At 33.6% G+C, this 19,230-nt stretch overlaps 1 protein-coding gene across 1 annotated transcript; it reads right to left on the bottom strand.

The window, feature by feature from the left end:
• Positions 1-9,390: 9,390 nt before the first annotated feature.
• LOC115980700 (probable polygalacturonase At3g15720) lies at positions 9,391-15,279 on the bottom strand. The gene is made up of 11 exons (XM_031102924.1): positions 15,275-15,279; positions 15,089-15,173; positions 14,216-14,377; positions 13,929-14,072; positions 13,682-13,840; positions 12,462-12,488; positions 11,942-12,149; positions 10,392-10,473; positions 9,989-10,097; positions 9,754-9,870; positions 9,391-9,639 (listed from the first exon to the last, which is right to left on the bottom strand). The coding sequence occupies exons 1-11, from the start codon at positions 15,277-15,279 to the stop codon at positions 9,391-9,393; spliced, it is 1,347 nt and encodes a 448-aa protein (XP_030958784.1).
• Between the last annotated feature and the right edge of the window lie 3,951 nt (positions 15,280-19,230).

Raw genomic sequence — 19,230 nt, 5'->3', positions numbered from 1 at the left:
ATCTGTGATGAGGTTATTTGGTGCTTGGGAAGCAATTCGGAAGGGACAAATTGATATTGGCTAATTGCAGGATTCGGTAAGTTAGAAAAGACAAGGTTCGGCGAAACCTTGTTGGAGCAAGAAGCTTGGAGGGCTTAGAGGCATTGGGTAGATTAGGCTTGGAGGGTCTTCTGCTATTCATGTATCTCAACTATATTCTCTAGTGGATTATTGACCGCTTGAAGGGCGGCGGAGAGGTTTTACGCCAAGGACTTCGGTTTCCTCTTCGATAACACATCGCTGTGTTGTCTTTGTGTTTGCATCTCTTTTTCCTTAATCTTTGCCATTTAATTACTGCTGTGGTTGTGATTAATTTTGATTTAGATTGTTTTATCAATTCTGTGTTAGCTTGTTTTCATTTTCTGCACATACATTGTTTGATAATAAGCTTGAATTGATAATTTGTAAATTGGGGGTCTAAACGTTCATAGGTGATTTACACACTATTTGAACATTCAATTGGTATCAGAGCGGGTGCACTTGCTATGGTTTAATTACCTATGTGCGATCCTAGACCCCTTAGCTATGGATGAAGCTATGGAAAAGGCTATATTGAATTGTGGTTTAAATGTTTGTGATAATGACTCTATGAGTATGTTTGAAGGATGTCCTAACAATGAACTTCTAGAGTTATTGAAAACAAAGAAACATGCTAGAATGTTTGTTCACATGCTGAAATATTTTGAAAATGAGAATCACATTCTACACAATAATCTATGTGAGTCTAATTCTTTGATTAAGAAGTATAAATGAAGAAATAGAATATTGTGTGATAAGGTTGATAATCTGAAAAGGAAAGATGGGAAGGATTCACAATCCCCTCAAGGAATGACATGCTATGAATGCAATGGTCATGGACATCTCAAGGAATGTCCCAATGATTTGAGAAGGAAAGGTAAAGTGTATGCCGCTACTCTTAGTGACTCAGATTCCTCTAATTCAGACTTAGAAGAAAGCTGTAACGGAGAAGGAAACTACTCCACATTTATGACCATTGCTTCTGTACAAGCTTCAGATGATTTGAGTTTGTTAGTGGAAGAGCTTGGTAAGCACATTGACGTGGAGTTGATGGGGATTGCAGAGGAATCTGATGTTTGAGGAATATGAAAGAACAGTGGGATTGCAAGAAACCTGCAATTCCCTCCTTGAGAAGACTAGTGAATATGTAAGAGTGGCTAAAGCAGCCATTAAGAAAATGAAGAGAGCAGAGCAAGATTATAAGAGTCTTCTGGTGCGATACAAGGAAACTAGGTGTAAAGTTGAGATGCTGAACGGAGAGTTAATCGAAGCCTATTCAAAGATCAAATTCCTTGAGCTTGAGGTGATTCAGGCTAATGCTAAAATAGAGCGGGTTTCCTCCAAAAAGCTTGATGAAGTGCTTGCACAATAAAAGCCCTTTTTTGACAAGAGCGGTTTAGGATACACTAGAGAGGCTAGTTTAAGCAACATTGTGTCTAAGGAGATGAAGTTTGTAAAAGCAAAAGAACTAGTGGCAATAACTTCAGCTGTTGAGAAAGTGAAGGTTGAGAAGAAGCCAAAAGTGATTGCTCTACGGGTTTTAATAAAGCCTCCAAACCCAGCAGTGGCTATACACAAGACGAAAGGGAAATCTCTTCCGAAGTCACAAAGAGGACCAAAAACCATTGTGGAATCCAAGGTCACACTAGACCTAATTGCTTCAAGCTTTGGGCATTAAAGAATGACAGCTATTAAAGGCCAAGTGGACAAAGAAATGCTAAAGGGAACTTCAAGCAATCGAAAGGGGGAGAAGCTAATTCCAACATTGGGGATGTAATGAAGATGATAGACACCATCACCTCCTGTTTGGCAAACTTCACCTTCAGGTTTGAGAATCGTAAGCCAAGTACCTAATCTTATAAGGATATCACTCCAAACGCACGTGCCGTGTGGGTGAAGAAGGGTACACATGCATAAGCATTACAACATGTCCATGCATTAATACTTCCTATGATTTTGTGACTTTGATTGGTTGTGTGCTTTTTGTTATATTTCTAGCATGTTTTAACAAATTTATGTTTGTTATCTTTTCTTGCTTTGAATGTTTTTACATTGTTTTTGATCAATCTTTTCTTGCTTTTGTGTCAAAAATCCAAAAACACATAAAAGTAGGAAATCCAAAAAGTTTGATCAGCATTGTTGTGTTTTGTCACAAACATGTTTTGCCTTGTACCTTCGTACAAATGGCCTTGTGCATTTATAAGCGTAGCTTGTTCTTTTGCATTTATAAGCGTAGCTTGTTCCCTGTGCACTTATATCAGTGTGGGAGAAATCTTGTATCTATATGATTGTTGTAAATAGATCTTCAAACTTGTCATGAATGATTAGCCAATGGTTTTTTTGATCTTGAGACATGCATAGACTTGTGCCTATATATCTTCCCACACTTTTATTTTTTTTGCTTAAAGAACTCAACAAATGTAAATCTCAAAATGAAAAGAGATAATGAGCTGCAAAAGCCGTCGCACATACTAGTATTTGACTAGGAAAAAGGGAAAGCGACCTTTATGAAAATATATGATGTCCAAAAAGCCAAAGGCTTGCTCATCAAATTGAAATATCAAAAATTTCAGACATCGATCTCAAAATGTGATGTATTGATTCAAAAAGATCAAATGTTATGATGTGAATGGAGCCAAATGAAAAGCTTCAAAATTATGTAATCAAGTTTATGTGAGAGGTCATATATGCATATTTCTATAATTGAGATTGATCATTTTCTTCGTGCTAATTGTGTATGACATTATTGAATTGATCATTAAAGTTTCACATTAAACTAAAGACTATATCATCATTGGTACCCATACACATCACACATGTCTATGTTCAATAAATGCCTTATTCATTTGTGTGATTGTACTTGATTAAATATGTTGCACATGCTCAATTATATGTTGATCAAACACAAAAAGATTTTTTAGTGTTTTAGTTGTTTTTGGAAAATGTTTTTTATTTTGAAAAATTTCAAAAACTGTGCAACCCTGTGTTGGCAACTCTGCCTCGCGGGTCAAGCAAGTCACGAGCTTACTCAGAAGCTCCTGGTGACTCTCTGGCAGGTCAAGGCCCCATTCGCGAAAAACACTTAGAAAAATTTCAAAAATTAGAAAAATTTCAAAAATTTGGGTGTTTGGCATTTTCGTGACTTAGTTTGGTGACTTGTTCGCAAGTGGAAGCTTTAGTCGCGAGGGTTACTTAGAAGGTTTCGCAGCTCCCTACTCGACTAACTCGCGGGTGGAACTTCTAGTCGTAAAAAATACTTAGACAAATTTTTCCAAATTTTGTCACAGGGATTTTTGGCGGCTTGTTTTGGCGACTTGTTTGCAACTCAATTTAGTCGCGAAAAATGCGTGTTTTGCACTTTAAAGGTCTTTTTCAGGACAATTTAAAAAAAAAAAAACTTTTCATTTTTCCCTCATGCATCATTATCATTGTTCGTACCTTCATCTCTTGCCCTCGTTTCTTCTTAACCCTTTGTCTATTTGTGACGAAAAGGGGGAGAGTATACTCTAAAGAGTATATTGGAGAGTTTTTGTCATTTCTATATGACTCTTGTGCACATTCTTAGGAGGAGATATTCTATTTCTCGTGTACGTTTGTAGAGGGAGAGATATTCCATAGGGGAGATGTATATACCATGGGGGAGAAGACATTGTGTTAATAAGAAAACTTTGTTTTGTTTGTATTTCTTTATGTTTGTTTTCTTGTTTGCTTTTTGGTGCCTTGAGTTATGTTTAGTATCTATACTTTGTTGTTTTCATTACATTGTGTTTGTTGGTCATACATTCATCCTTATGCTATTGTGTTTCATTGAATGCATGTTCGGATGATCATTTGCTTTGCTATATGATCATTGTAGTCATTTCTATATGACTGTCATGTGTTGGATCAAGTTGCTCATATGTCTCACAGCATGTTTACTTGATTGCTTTTTATTTGTTACATTATACTTGTCCTTTTATTACTTGCTTTACCTTGAGGGTCTAATGTGGTTTGTGCAAGTGTTTCAGGTTACAGGTATATATGTTCCAAGTTCATCATAACTCCTATGATTCATGATAGGGAAGTGATATGATAGGGGGAGAAAGAGAGAAAGAGCTTTGTGTTATATTAACTATATTTTATTTCGTACCAATGCTTTGTAGCTTAGTACTTGTTGTTAATGTTATGCATTTCTTTAAGTACATCACTCTTGTACCTTTGTTGGATTTTATATCCTTGATGCAATTACCTTGTGTTGTTGTATCGGTTGAGTGTTGGACATGCAAATGATACTTTGCATTGAGCTTATTAGCTTGCATGTCCGGATGTTCATTCCTTGTGTGAATGATCATTGTGGTCACTATTTTATAGTGATTGTTCATTTTTGGTCAAGCCATGCTTTATTGCTTTAAACTCTTTTGCTTGATTGCATTGTGCTTGCTCTATATGCATTTCAAGTCTTCTGCTTACAATGATCGTATTGTGTTGTTGTTTTCATGAAATACTTGTACGTATGGTTCAAGAGCTTCACAGATTTTAGAGTTAGGTGTGAGTGAGTTTTGTTCAACTGTTTCCAACTCATATGTTAAGTCTAGAGTTTGTTTTAGAGTTTTGTCACGGAATAGCCAAAGGGGAAGATTGTAAGGTTGAATTTAATCAACCATTTTGTTGGCTTTATTCCATACCAAATTTGATTGTAATTCAGCATTTAAAAACCCTGTATTTAGGTGGGAATCATGTAAGGGTAGTGTGTGAGAGAGTGTGAAGAAAAACTCAAGAGTGTGCACTCAAGTAGGGCCTCGTAACTGGATCTCGCGACTGGCGAGTCGCCAAAAGAGGCACACGTGTGAAGCATGCAGGGGAGCTGAAGAGTCACGCCAGCTGGAGAACTATAGGACAAAACTTCCAGTCTGGTCAAGCAGTTAGCTCGCGACTCATTCCAGTTGCGAGCTCGAGTTGCCAGATAGCTCTGTTTGTTACAAACTTGACCTTTTGCATTCCAAACACAGATCAATATAAATACCCTTATACCCACGTATTGTAGAAAGTTTCCAAAGAGAATTTTGAGAGAGAAACCCTAGAAAAAAACAAGATTGACTCATCCACAATCTTTATTCTTTGATTCTCCAAATTCCTCTACTCTTACCCTTCCATTGTTACATCCTTGAGAGGTACATTAGCCAAATCCTTATCTCACCATACCCACATCTGTGAGGAGTTTATTTGGTGCTTGGGAAGCAATTTGGAAGGGACCAATTGATACTGGCTAATTGTGGGATCTGCTAAACTAGAAAAGACAAGGTTCAACGAAATCCTGTTGGAGTAAGAAGCTTAGAGGGCTTAGATGCACTGGGTAGATTAGGCTTGGAAGGTCTTCTGCTATTCATGTATCCTAACTATATTCTTTAATGGATTATTGACCGCTTGGAGGGCGGCGGAGAGGTTTTACGCCGAGGACTTCGGTTTCCTTTTTGATAACACATCGCTGTGTTGTCTTTGTGTTTGCATCTCTCTTCCCTTAATTTTTGCCATTTAATTACTGCTGTGGTTGTGATTGATTTTGGTTTAGATTATTTTATCAATTCTGTGTTAGCTTGTTTTCATTTTCTGCACATACATTGTTTGATAATAAGCTTGAATTGGTAATTTGTAAATTGGGGGTCTAAACGTTCATAGGTGATTTACACACTATTTGAACATTCAAGTTTCTTAGTTACCCCTTGAAAAACATTCTTGGAGCCGTTTGTTAGGATCCCTTACATGCATAGAGAAAACAATTGTTGCAATGTTGCATTTAGTAAGTTAGTTGGTTGGTTATTTACAATTCCAAGCATGTTCATCACTTGTAAAATAAGTTGGAATTATTAATTCACATGAGAATAATAAAACCAATAGGATAAGGTCATGTAGGCCAATAAAATAATTTATGATTCTATAAATATATAATTGTAATCACATTCGTTTCATTCAATAATATTACAAATTTTTTCCTTGGTGTATTTTCTCTCTCTTTCTTAATCTTTCTAATGGAGGGTGACTACCTCAAATCTAGACATAATCTTATACAATTACCACTCATTTCAACATATACACTCCTCATCCATTCCCTTTGAAACTAGTTAGTTGGTTCCTAACACTGCCATTGCACGAGATGAAATTTTCCCAAAAACAAAGAACATACAAATGCTCATAAAGGAAAAACAATACTTAAGCACACTCTATCATATAAGTGCATAGTTTAAATTCTACACTGTATTCTCAATCACATTACTACATATTGTCTCATCAACTATTCAAATAATAAAATTACCATTTCCTCATGAGGATATACAGCCTCTAATCAAGCTCAAACTTGTGCAATGATATGGATCTCCCTCGACATCATTTGTAGCTCATGACACGAAACATTTTCCCCCTTGAAATCAAAAGCATAATCCAATATAAATACATGCTAAAATAGATTACAAGAAAGCTTTCTACATAACTTCATCATCCAAGTAAAACTTTAACCGTTTGTATTTTCCAAAAATACCATAGTCAAGAAGGAGTGTCACTGCCAAAGGTTCCCAATCAGCAACAAAATAACAAATTTAATTTTCATCTTTATCTTGCCGCCACTTTCCACAAGTGCATGCATGAATTTCCCTCCATCTTATGTGATTATCAACAACGACATGCAATATAGTTGCTACAAGGCACCTTATTTTGGCTACAAGTATCCTTGACACACAAGGTCGTCACTAAGAGGTCCCTATCTTGATGACAATGGTTGTCGCTAATGGAAATCTTATTTTAGCGACGAATATAATGTACTGTCACTAATATCTTCCTGCTACTTCTCACAGGTGAAAAAAATTCACTCCCTCGTATTAACAACAACTTATTATCGACGACATTATTAATAAAAATATTTTTTTGGGGCCTTTAGCAAGGATCATGAATTTTTTGTCATTTATGCATACTTGGTCACAAGCGACTCAAATATTTTGGTCACAAACGGCCAAAATTTTTGACTGTAGTTTTACGCAAAATGCAGTTATTGTAGTTTATAAAGGAAATGTGCCAAAATACTAGATGGCAATTGATTTAAGGTCAAATTGATACTAAATTGTCTTCTCAAAAAAATTGATACTAATTCGAACCATGCATTAAAATATATTACTTTTTGCACATCTTTTTAGTTTCCACACTGAAGAAAATTGAGTCAGCTTCTTCCCTCCCAAACTCTAATTTGGAAAACAACGATGCGTGACACCCAGATAAACATGCCCTCGACCAAATGGATCTGGGCTTCCCAAAGAAAAATCTCAAGCCATAGAAAAATCTTCGAAGCTTGTTACATCAAGTCAAAGGACTTCTGAGGGTGGGACCAAACATAGAACTTAGATCTCATTCTCGTATGTGTCATCTAAAATTGTGACATCAAAGCTAGACTTGGTTTCATGTGGGCACATTTTAATTGGATCATACAGAGAAATTATAGGTTTAGTTGTCATTTACGCTGTGTTTGGTTCGCGTAAAATCATTTCCGGAAAATATGCTATTTTCCGGAAATGCTATTTTCCGGAAAGGAAAACGTTTTCATGTGTTTGGCTGTCACAAAATTCATTTTACGGAAAATTAATTTTGGTGTTTGGTTCGTTTAATCAGTTTACCAGAAAATACATCAAATCCGGCGAAACGCTCGTCCGACAAGCGGCGCTCGTCGATCGACGATCGCGATCGATCGACGAGCGCGATCGACGAACGCGCTCGTCGATCGCGCTCGTCGATTGACGAGAGACGAGCGCGCTCGTCTGTGCTCGTCGATCGCGATCGTCGATCGACGAGAGACGAGCGCGCTCGTCTGTGCTCGTCGATTGCGATCGTCGATCGCGTCGCTCGATCGACGATCGCGATCTTGCACCGCGCCGCTCGTCGGCGCTGTGCGATCGTCGGACGAGCGGCGCGATCGTCGATCGCGCCGCTCGTCGGCGCGATCGTCCCTCTCTCTCTCTGATCTGGGCTCTCTCTTCTCTCTCTCTCTCTCTTTTTCCGGAAGTCAATTGAAGTGAAAATGAAGACAGAAATCATTTTCCGTGGTCAAGGCTTCAAATTTCGGTCAACAGGAAATCCATTTCCGGAAAATAATATTTTCCGTCACAGCCAAACGCTCCATTTTCCGGAAATTGATTTCCGAAATTCGTTTGAAGTCGATTCAAACGCACCCTTAGTGATTTAACAGCCACATCACTTAAGGGAATTAACGAAATTGTGACATATTAAAAACTGCTATGTCAAACGATGAGGACTAAAATAAGAAAATTGATTGACATATCTTTTGGACCTGGATTTAAGTTAATTGGGAGAGTCACTTCCCATTCAACATTAGAGATGATGATGGCCATCTTCAAATCCCAAACTCTACTATTGTAAGGAAATTATACATGATTCGTCCAAGCAATATAGAAAGGTATTGTTGAAATTCAACGATCCATTACAAGGCTGTCCCTTTCTTTAGTAATTGAAAAAATAATACTTTTCTAGTTTCTAGGCCAGGGATGAATCTTTGTATGTGTGAGATCCTGCCCAATGCATTTCATTTTAATTTTTTTCTTTTGTTGAACTAAATTACTAATTAATGGCTCAAGTGGATTAAATAGAGCTACCAAACTAGTCTACGTACGAAAGAGAAAAAAATGGAAATTTACTACAACCATATGAAAGAATTCAACATTTGGTGAATCTCATCTGTTAAAAAAGAGAATTGCTACATCCACAATATTTTCAAAATAAAATTATAAGTGGTAAATAATTACTCGTTATTGGTAACAGATGAATTGCTAGTTTGCTACATCTACAATACTTTTAGAATAAAATTATAAGTGATAAATTGTTACTCGTTGTTATTGGTAACAAATAAATTGCTACATCCACAATACTTTCAAAATAAAATTATAGGTGACAAATTGTTACTCATTGTTATTGGTGAAGAAAAAATAAGTAATTTCAGTAATGAGTTTGAATTAGATATCCTCATTTTAATAGGTGAGTCGGGATTTGACTCATGATCTCTTACTCTAATACCATGTTAAATTACCAATTATCCTAAAAAGTTAAGCCGTTAGGAAATAGTAAATTTAATAATTTAACCATATAATTCTAACATTAATTCACCATCGGAGGAGGGAAATAGGCTTATGCTATTATTATTATTTTTTTCTTTCGTATTCATCAACAATGATCATAAGGGAAAAAAAATAACATAACGATTCTGATCTAGGATTTTAGAACAACATGAGTAAGTATGAGAGACAAGGCAGACATGTAGCATATCTTCATCTTCGATGGAGATCATTGCTAGAGGCAATCACCTTACTTTTGATTATCACATTCATCAATGGTTAGGCAGGGCACTTTCGGTATGGTGCATTCGCTATTTCCCTTGGCGTTTTCGCAACTGGCGACAACTGATTTTTCAGGGTCAGATGATGTTATGTTGATGTGCTTCATTGTAATGTTAGTGCACATTATTTCATCACAGTTGAAAGTAATCGCATCCAAACCAACACAAGTTCCTTCAATACCTATATATGTCACATTGCTCACTTGTACTGACGATGTCTACCTCATCATTGCAAAATAAAATTGAATGACTGGTAAAATTGTTTGATTGAATAAAATTTTGAGACATAAGTTGTATCTTCTAATAGGACTTTTAAGAAAAAATTCAATTACCTCATTTTTGCAATTGTGTTTACCGTTGCAGTAAAACTGATCAATAATGATTGGGTTTTTGACATCCACGAGTGTGATTTGCTCAAAGAAAATATTTCTTGCATAACCCGAACCCCCCTAAGAAAATATAGAGATTATTTAAAGGGGGAAAAATGAAAAAGAAAGCCATTGAAATATTGAATAGGTTAATTTTAATTGAAAGCCTTTTATTCTTAATAATGTCTAAGCACTTTACCTGCCATGTCTTGATCCTTGCTCCATTCAAAGTTCCATTAAAGCTACAATTTTTCACATATACCTCTTCTACTGTGGCAGATGCTCTATTTGCTCCCAAGCTTCCCACGCTATATGAGCCATGAGGTTTACATTAGTATTAATTAGTAGTATATCTTCAATGGTAAAAAATGTTTGAGTTGATCTCCTAAGTGTTTTCCTTTTCTTCTGTGGCATGGATATATAGTTATAATATTTTTCATTGGATATTTTCATAAGATGAATTTCAATTGTTTTAATTGTAGATTCTTTTTTTTTCTTTTTTTTTTTCTTTTGTTATTGTAAATTCTCTAGTATTTTTTGGTATTGCACCATAATGTGCCCAAGTAAATGAATTGTGCTACAAAATGTGGATTTCAACAAACCTTATACCATGGCCAGGTCCACAAACAATTCGAGTGATGTTGATACCAGTCGTTTTATCATTGACAGCAATACAATCATCTCCTATTAGCATTGCAAAGCAAATGCATGAAAGGCATGAAAAACAATAAGCAGGAGTATATGAATTTTTCATTTTACTTGAGGTTTTAGAAAATGTAGTAAGAATTCAATACAAAAACCAAAAAGAAATTCATTCGTATTCGAATAAGAGTTTCATAACTAAAATCATGGTTATACATATTAAAAAAAAAAAAAAAAATCATGGTTCTACATATTTAAAAAAAAAAAAATTCATGGTTATACATGCTAGATTATATGTTTTACTCAATTTCGATTTAATAACAAATAAACTTATGTAATCTTACTATAATTTCGTATGATATTTTCAAATATAAAATAATACTAATTCAGTACTTTTCTATGCAATTTCATGTAAAGCAACAAATTGAAACTTATATTTTTTTTATGTTTAATATGATCAACAAAACTTGGAATTAAAAACTATTTTTTGAATGAATAATAATGAAATTATTTTTACGTGCATTATATTAATTCTTAAATATAAAAAACATTTATTTTGTAAATGATTTGATTTATGAATGGTAACTGTGGGGCCCAATTGTCTAGAAAGTACTGTTAAAACTGTATGAATTAGGCCAATGGCCCAATCTGAGGACATTAACCAATCCGAAAACGGTTAGACAAGGTCATAATAGGAATAGTATGAGAAAAAGATATAACGATTGTCTATGATAGTCCAAAACACGCCCAAGGAGAAAGTCCATCTCGGAAACGTAGGTCCGAGGTTAGTAAAACTGTCTTTTCAACCTGGACATTCCTCAAGGTTACACCATAACTAGGAAACGGACATGGGACAAGGGATGAGCAAAGGGAGACAACAAATATCTTTAAAGGCTGTTACCTCCACATTAATGCGACCAGTAGTCGCATTAATGTGGAGGTGATACCTGAACAGTAGTCAAGCAGCCTTACAACTACTAGTTGAAGGTTCTGGGAGGTGTTGGATGGGACAGAAAAGAGTTCCCTGAATCTAACCTACACATGTATAGTAGAGATGATATCCAGATCATGGTATATAACATGGAAAGGTGGCCTAAAGACGGGGATCAGAAAAAACACTAGAAAAACTTTTATAACAAACCACTGAACACTTGTAATCTTGTTCGTCAATAAGATGTTACCATGAAGCTACTCAGGCCATGCCGAGGATAGTTTTTTAATCTTGTGTTTAATGCTCTTAAATCAGCAACTATTATTGTCTCTTTCCCGGAATAGGACTAGTTTTTTTTTTACCCACGCTCTATAAATTTATTATTTGGGCTTGTTTGGCTAAAACCCAATCCTATACTGAGTCCAACCCAAATTGAGTCCATACATTAACAATTAAGATAGGTAAATATGGTAGATACAAAAAAAAATGTATATATGTAAGGTAGAATTCTCCCAATATAATAATGATTATGAAGATAATGTGAAAAGGTATATTAATGACCAAAAAAAAAAAAATTACCAGTTCCAATATAACTATCGTGGATGCTAACATTGGTTGAAGAAGAAATATCAACTCCATCAGTGTTAGGACTAGATTCGGGAGCAGAGATGTTTAGATAAGAGAGAGTTGCATTATCACAAAATTTTATACTAATATGGTTTCTTGGACTATCAAGATGAGTAAGTCCACTGTGCTGAAGATTACTGCAATTATAAAAATGTAGTGCCTGCAATTTTATAACTCAATTAGTTAGATAATTAAAGAAATTAATAGTTGAACAGCATCAGTAACTTTTTTTTTTCTTAATTTTCAAATGTTATATATATATATATATATATATATATATGCATGCTTTTCTCAGCCAAAAAAAACAATTCCTCCAATTTTATCATAATCATTAATTAAGAGACACACACGTCCTAGTACATTATTTCCCACCATAATCAACATTTTGTACACATTACTTTCCCCAATATTTTGTTTATGAAAATAATCACAATTTCTTCGAGTTGAGAAGTTTTCAATGTCGGAGTCTTACCGTGGGTTTATAGCACCTTGCATTCCCCTGTCAAAAAAGAGTTTAATTTCTAATTTATTTTTTGAGCTTTCAAGAAAATCCTTTTTTTTTTAAAAAAAAAAGTAAATAATATGTCTGCACAAACTGATACTTCTCAGTATACATAATAGGTCAAAAGAGGTTCTTTAATATTCCATTATTTTTCATACCAAGAAAAGTATAAAAAGATAAAAAACGAAATCAATATCTCCCAATCTCAAAGACCTAAGAATTCCCTTTTCCATCCACTTTAATCCCTTCATTGGCTAGTAAATGGAAATTATTGTGGATCTAGGAGGAAGAACGTTTAATTCTCATACATATATGTGTTAAACAATAATAATTTTTTTTTTTTTGTTGAGAAACAATAAAAATTATACGAATATCTTATAGATTAGTTACATTACTTAATTTTTCCAATAAAGAGAACTAAGGTCAATTCATAGTCCCATCCCCCCTTATTGTGAGGAAAAAACATAATCAGAAAATTTTGGGCCATTGTTTGATGAATGATCTTCAAGGCGTCAATTGAAAATGATATTGAGACGAAAGGTCACCAATATCCTGAATTAATTAATTAATTAATATTATATATATATATATATATAGTTATTAAACCTAGACCGATCTGACCGGTCAGATCGAAAATTTGGTGACCCGACACCTAGACTAGTTTGGGTGTTTAAATAGATTGTTTCTGCATATGACCTAGTCAAACTTAGCGGGTTTGTGGCAACTCGGGCATAATAGGTTTATATAAACTGGTTGGATTTGTGAAATTTGTAAAATTACATCTATAGATCAACTTTGTTGACTTCTTTACTGTTTAATGTGCTATAATTTGGTAATTTAAAGAAGAAAAAACCTAAATAATTTTTTAAAAAATGCAATTTTTTGTTTGTCTACCTACCTCCAAGACTCTCATTATATCAAAAGACTACTATTTTATCATGAAACCTTGATTTTAAAATATAATTTTCAGTTTAATTTAGGCATATGTCTATTTTTTTTTTAATTTACATATTTATGTTATTATTTTTCAAAATTATTTTTATATTTTTTATTTTTATTTTTTTTTTATTTGACCCTACGGTTTAACCTGTAATGTCGGGGTTGGGTTTAATATATATATATATATATATATGTGTGTGTGTGTGTGTGTGTGTGTGTGTGTGTGTGTTAACGGAGAAAGAATTCCATACTTGAACACTGAAATTTTTCCACCAAATTGAACCACTGCCGTTGATCTCTCCTGAACCATTGACAATGAGATTACTCACATTCCAGAAGCCTAACCAGGTATTTGCATAACAGTTCGTCCATCCTTCTGTGGAATTGGGTGCTAAAATTGTCCCCAAAACCTGTCCTCCACAAAAAGTAATTAATTAGAAGTGTATTAATCACGTAGACAATGAAATCAAAGCAAAATTGTTTGTCTCACAACTGTACCTGAACTTGGACACTGTCGGACTTGCATGGACCTTCGAAAGTCACCGGCTTTAATAGGAATATCTTCTCCATTGGTACTATAAGCATTGGAATGTCAGAAGCTGCTTCAACTTCACATAAAGCTTTCCAAGCTTTTAAAAAGGCCTTCAGATTCACATAATTATTAGTCCATAACAATCAAATATGATATACCCTCATCCTATTAATTTTATTCTTTAAAGGCGCAAGAAAAAAAAATATATAAACAAAAACAAATAAATGAAATGTTGAGATATTAATTTATATACTTCGGAGTCATCAGTTTCTCCATCTCCTATAGCACCATAACAAGTCACATCTCCAACTGCATCTTTACAAGTCTCGTTAAAACCCTCTGATGCTTCATTCACAAGGCCATGGCCTAGTCCAGTTGGAAAAATTGAAAGTACCAAAACAATGCTAAGTAGTTCCTGCATAAACATACATATAACAAAACAACTTTTAGAATACAGACTAATCCATTAGCAACCTCACAGAAAGTGCAAGAATCGAGCTACATTGTCGTCTAAAATAGAGTGTAGTAGTTAAGGGTAGCTATTTGTGGTATAGAATCATGCATGAATTACCATTTTGAACATATGCTGCAGTACTATAGGAAAGACATAGAGGAAAACACTTTTATCATTCACGTCCTATTTCCCATTTTCTTTATATAATAGATATTCTGAGAAATGCACCTTCCTCAATCACTTTCTTGCCAAATATATCATCCAAACAAATTTCTGTTATGTATTGGTCAAATAATGGAATCTTAAATAATTTGTTCTTCTTGTTGACTTTATAGAACGAGAGTGTAATGAATGCCAAATACAATAAATATTTTACATTGATTGATAGGGATTTGAACTTTAAATATCTCTATTGAAATCATCAAAATGTATTAATTGATTAGACTCTGTTATGTATGTGTCAAATAATGGAATCTTAAATAATTTGTTCTTCTTGTTGACTTTATAGAACGAGAGTGTAATGAATGCCAAATACAATAAATATTTTACATTGATTAATAGGGATTTGAATTTTAGATATCTCTATTAAAATCATCAAAATGTACTAATTGATCAGACATAAGGCTCTTAACCAAGGAAATACTCTTACCGAACTATCGAATCACTAAAAACCAAGGAAATACGGTACTTCATTTGGGGTGTTGTACCAGTGTTGGACATTTGACACTCCTTGGACACTTTTGCGTACATGTCCCAGCTGTGTCATTTTTTAAACATTAAAAAAAATGTTAGACACAGCTAGGACATAAAAACCTCAGCCCTTGCCCCCCTTGAACCCCAGCTCTTGCTCCCCTGTACCCCATAAACACTTATACTTATGAAGTGACTATATATTGTACCAAGAGTGTGTGGTGGTAATAAATATCTTTATTCTTTATTTGTATTCTAATTTATGAACATCCTTTAATAGTAATGAATTTGTTTTATTATCCATTATTACTCTTAATTTGATAAAAAAATGATTAATAATATATAGAAATAAAATATTCATTATTTCTCTTAAATTGATATAGGATAAATAAATGCTTAACCACATATAGAATAAATAAATGCTTAACCATAAATAAAAATATATTCAATAATTAATTAATATACATATACCCGCCGTACCTATGTCCTACTTTTTCAAAAATTATTGTGTCGCCATGTTGTATCCATACCCGTAGCCGTGTCTGCATCCATCCAGGTGCTTCCTAGCACTTATCTAATCGGTTATGATTTTATTGGCACTTGTGGATGAATTTTGGATCAACAATAACTAAACCAGATCAATTATGGAATTCATGCATGCATTTGTTGGAGCGGTTTTTTGTTGCCAATAAAATATTTGGGAAACCATGATCAAGACTCAACATTGGGCTTAGAATATGGCCCAAATGCTATCGATGAAATGTGAAATGCACATTTTTAGTTCAAGGTCCGGATTGCACCCAACAAGAACTATAATAAGGCCTTAAGAATATCTCTTGCAAAGATAAGCTAACATAAAAGATGACCCACTACAACAACTGCTTAAATAATAGTCCAGCAATGAAACAAGAGAAACATCTAGCGGTTTGTTATCTGATAGAGTAATAAATGTGTTTACATTAGAAAAATCATGTATTTCATTTATTATTATTAAGTCAACATGAGGTAAGAACTCCATAGATAGTAACAAATGCATTATAGCCTTCAATGAAAAAGTAATAAACTATGATTAAAGGCTCCATAATTACAAGTAAAATAATAAAATTTTGGATGGAATAAAGGGAGAAAAGGAGTACCCAACTAGTGTAGCAAATGCTTAAACAAGATCTCTATGTTCCATGTCATGCCCATAATGACGAATATATGTTCTTTTTTCTTGAGGAGAATGAATATATGTATATACTAAATGGTGGAAGTGGTTTTATGGAAAGGTATGTGTGAATATATGGAAGTATGGAAGAGAGGTGGAGTATATTTAGCCACTTTTAGTTATAGTGTAGAAGGAGCTATTTATGGTGTTTGGATTTTATGAGTAAATGAAAGGGAGCATTTGTGGGTAGATGTACATGGACATTTATGAACTAAAAGCTAATTTATGAACTAAAAGGTTGACTTATGAGCTGAAAATGGCAAGATAGGTGAGGAATTTTATGAGAAGATGGTGGCTTGAAGAGTTGGTGGAGGGTTCCTTTTATAATGAACTTTAAGGTAGTAATTAGCAAAATCAAAGAGGATTAGTTTTGATTAGCAAGGGAATCTCATAATATCTATCCTAGCATTTGAACAAAAATAGTGTGATTTGCTTTTGAAGTTTTTTGCTTCTTTGGGTAATGACAGCTAGCCCTATCTTAGCACTAAATACTGGGGCTTAGGAGATTATTCTTAGCAAATGGGATAAGGACATGGGTTAAGGCTAGAAATCTTGTTAGCTATAACTAGGATTAGAGCTCCAAGGTCTAGTTATGTTACCCCAAGCCAGATATCAACCATTGAGACCGTTACAAGAAACTCTATTGGACAGCTCCTTATGCTCTCCAAACTAAATTTCGCTAAATTTCCCCTTCTTAGATTCATGGGCTTTGTTCATGAATTAATTACAATACATTTTTAGTAGGAAATAAGTAGATTAGTTGAAGCTCAAGTGGTATGGTGTGAGGACTGGGAGTACTAAGGAACGGTTTGAGTTCCAAGTGGTACATCTCTCTTCGAAGCCATGCCATCCTCACCCTCGTGTTTCCTAGAGGCCACCCCCGAATGGTTTGTTTAAAATCAACATTGATGAAGTCATCTTCACATAGGTGAATAAATTCGGGATTGGGGTGGTTATTAGAGATAACCAAGGTTTGGTGATTACATCTCTCTCTAAACAACTCTTACAAGCTTACTATCTCGAGAAAATTGAAGCCTTAGCTGCTGCCAAGGCACTCCAATTTGCTTCAGTAATAGGGATCAATCAAGTTGTCTAGCAGGGTGACTCTTAGGTGATAATGAGAGCTTTAATAATAATATTATTGTTGTTGTTGTTGTTATTATTTCAAATGGTTTTAGTTTTATTTATTTGAAATCTGATATATATACACACACACATATTATATATAACAATAAGATCTAATTATTCAAATTATAGAAATATTCAAAAATTGCAAGATTATAATAAACATATAAATAGTAAAAAATAGAGCTAAAAATATTGGTTTTGATGTTTTCAATAAAAGTATTAAATTCTATCAAGTTTAATAATATTTTTATAATTATAATACAGAAAAATTTTAACATGTGTTTAATAAGTTTAAATAGAAAAGTGTATTTTCAAAATATTTTTGTTTAGTACAGTAAACAGGAAATTTTCAAACAAAAGGAAAACACATTCATACGTGCAAATCTGACTTTTAGTTATGAAGAAAATATTATTTTTAAGTATTTGATTTTATACAATATCATCTATCTCAAGGATAAAGTTTACCTCCAAAATGATTTGGAGAAAACTTCATTTTACCTGTATACTCTAAAGAAAATTCATGTGTGTTTTTAGTCATATAATTTGCTTAATAAGCCATGTAATTTGTTTAAATAATATACATTGATGGTTTTAAGAATTTCCATATAATAAATTGAAGGAGTTTTCTCCTAACCAAAATAGTTACTTGAATTTTCATCAAAATTTGTTTGTTTATGCTTTAATGCTATAAGTTGAAATCTCAATTCTGGATAATGTTACTAATCTTCCAAAGTCTTGAAATATGAAACCAAATCATTATTTATACAATTTTTCTTCTTTACCACTTAAGTGGCTAAGGCAAACATTGAACTCCATTTGCATGACTCCATTACTATTTCAAGAGTAAAATAAACCTATTGCTTAGGGCTCAATCCACGCTTGGAAAAGATTTTAGACCCTATTGCTTAGGGTTCAAATATGGGTTTGGGTTAAGTAAAAGGATTGTGTAGTTAATTTTAATAAAAAGAAGATATCACGTTAGTACTTGATACAATTAAGGCTAACTCATTAGTTTTATAGCTTCATGTACAAGAAAATTAACAACGGAACTAAATAGAATGAAAAGAGCTTAGGAACTAAAATTAAAAATTGATGATTTGAAACATTAGAGACTACAAGAACTCAAAAGTATAAACTTTAGAAACCAACAATATACTTTGATCTTGGCTTTTAATTTATAAGCATGAATTTTTTCATCTAACCTGTTATGTCAATAGATAATTCAATTGTTACAAATGGGACAGTCAAACCTTGATTTTCCTCATAAAGTAAACCAAGTAATGTCACTGAACTATGGATCAACTCTTATTTCAATAATAACTTTTGTATTTGAATTAACGTACTTGATTGTTATTTATTATTATTATTATTTTGATAATTTACAAGCCTCTTGGTACAAGATTGATGATTAAAGATGAGTTAAAAACCAGCCTTTTATTTGTCCATAATGGCACAGTTTATCAATTTTAATAAATTTAACTTTTGTTGCAAACATAATGAGTGTACTTAATTTATTTTATATTACTGTATTCTATTACTATATAAATTATAAATACAGTATATACACACCAAAAAATAACTTAACCATCATATTATTTTTATTTTGTCCTCTCAAAAAACAAACTCTTTACTCCACTAAGGCTCACATATGTGTACATAATTGATCATAAAGGGAGAAAAAAAGGGTTAAAAGATCATGATCCTAGATTTAAAACTTATAATTAGCATGGATTGTATGAGCTAGAGATGCAAGGCACAATATTATTGGCTTAGTGCAACTTCATCT

Source organism: Quercus lobata, chromosome 3 (genome assembly GCF_001633185.2).
Source record: "Quercus lobata isolate SW786 chromosome 3, ValleyOak3.0 Primary Assembly, whole genome shotgun sequence".
Classification (NCBI taxonomy): domain Eukaryota; kingdom Viridiplantae; phylum Streptophyta; class Magnoliopsida; order Fagales; family Fagaceae; genus Quercus; species Quercus lobata.
This window is presented reverse-complemented; position numbering and strand designations above follow the sequence as displayed.

Coding starts and splice junctions, on each gene's coding strand:
- LOC115980700 (XM_031102924.1), bottom strand. Junction 12,150..12,461: donor CAAGGTGCTATAAACCCACG/GTAAGACTCCGA, acceptor ATAAAATTGCAG/GCACTACATTTTTATAATTG. Junction 9,640..9,753: donor AACACAATTGCAAAAATGAG/GTAATTGAATTT, acceptor ATGATGAGGTAG/ACATCGTCAGTACAAGTGAG.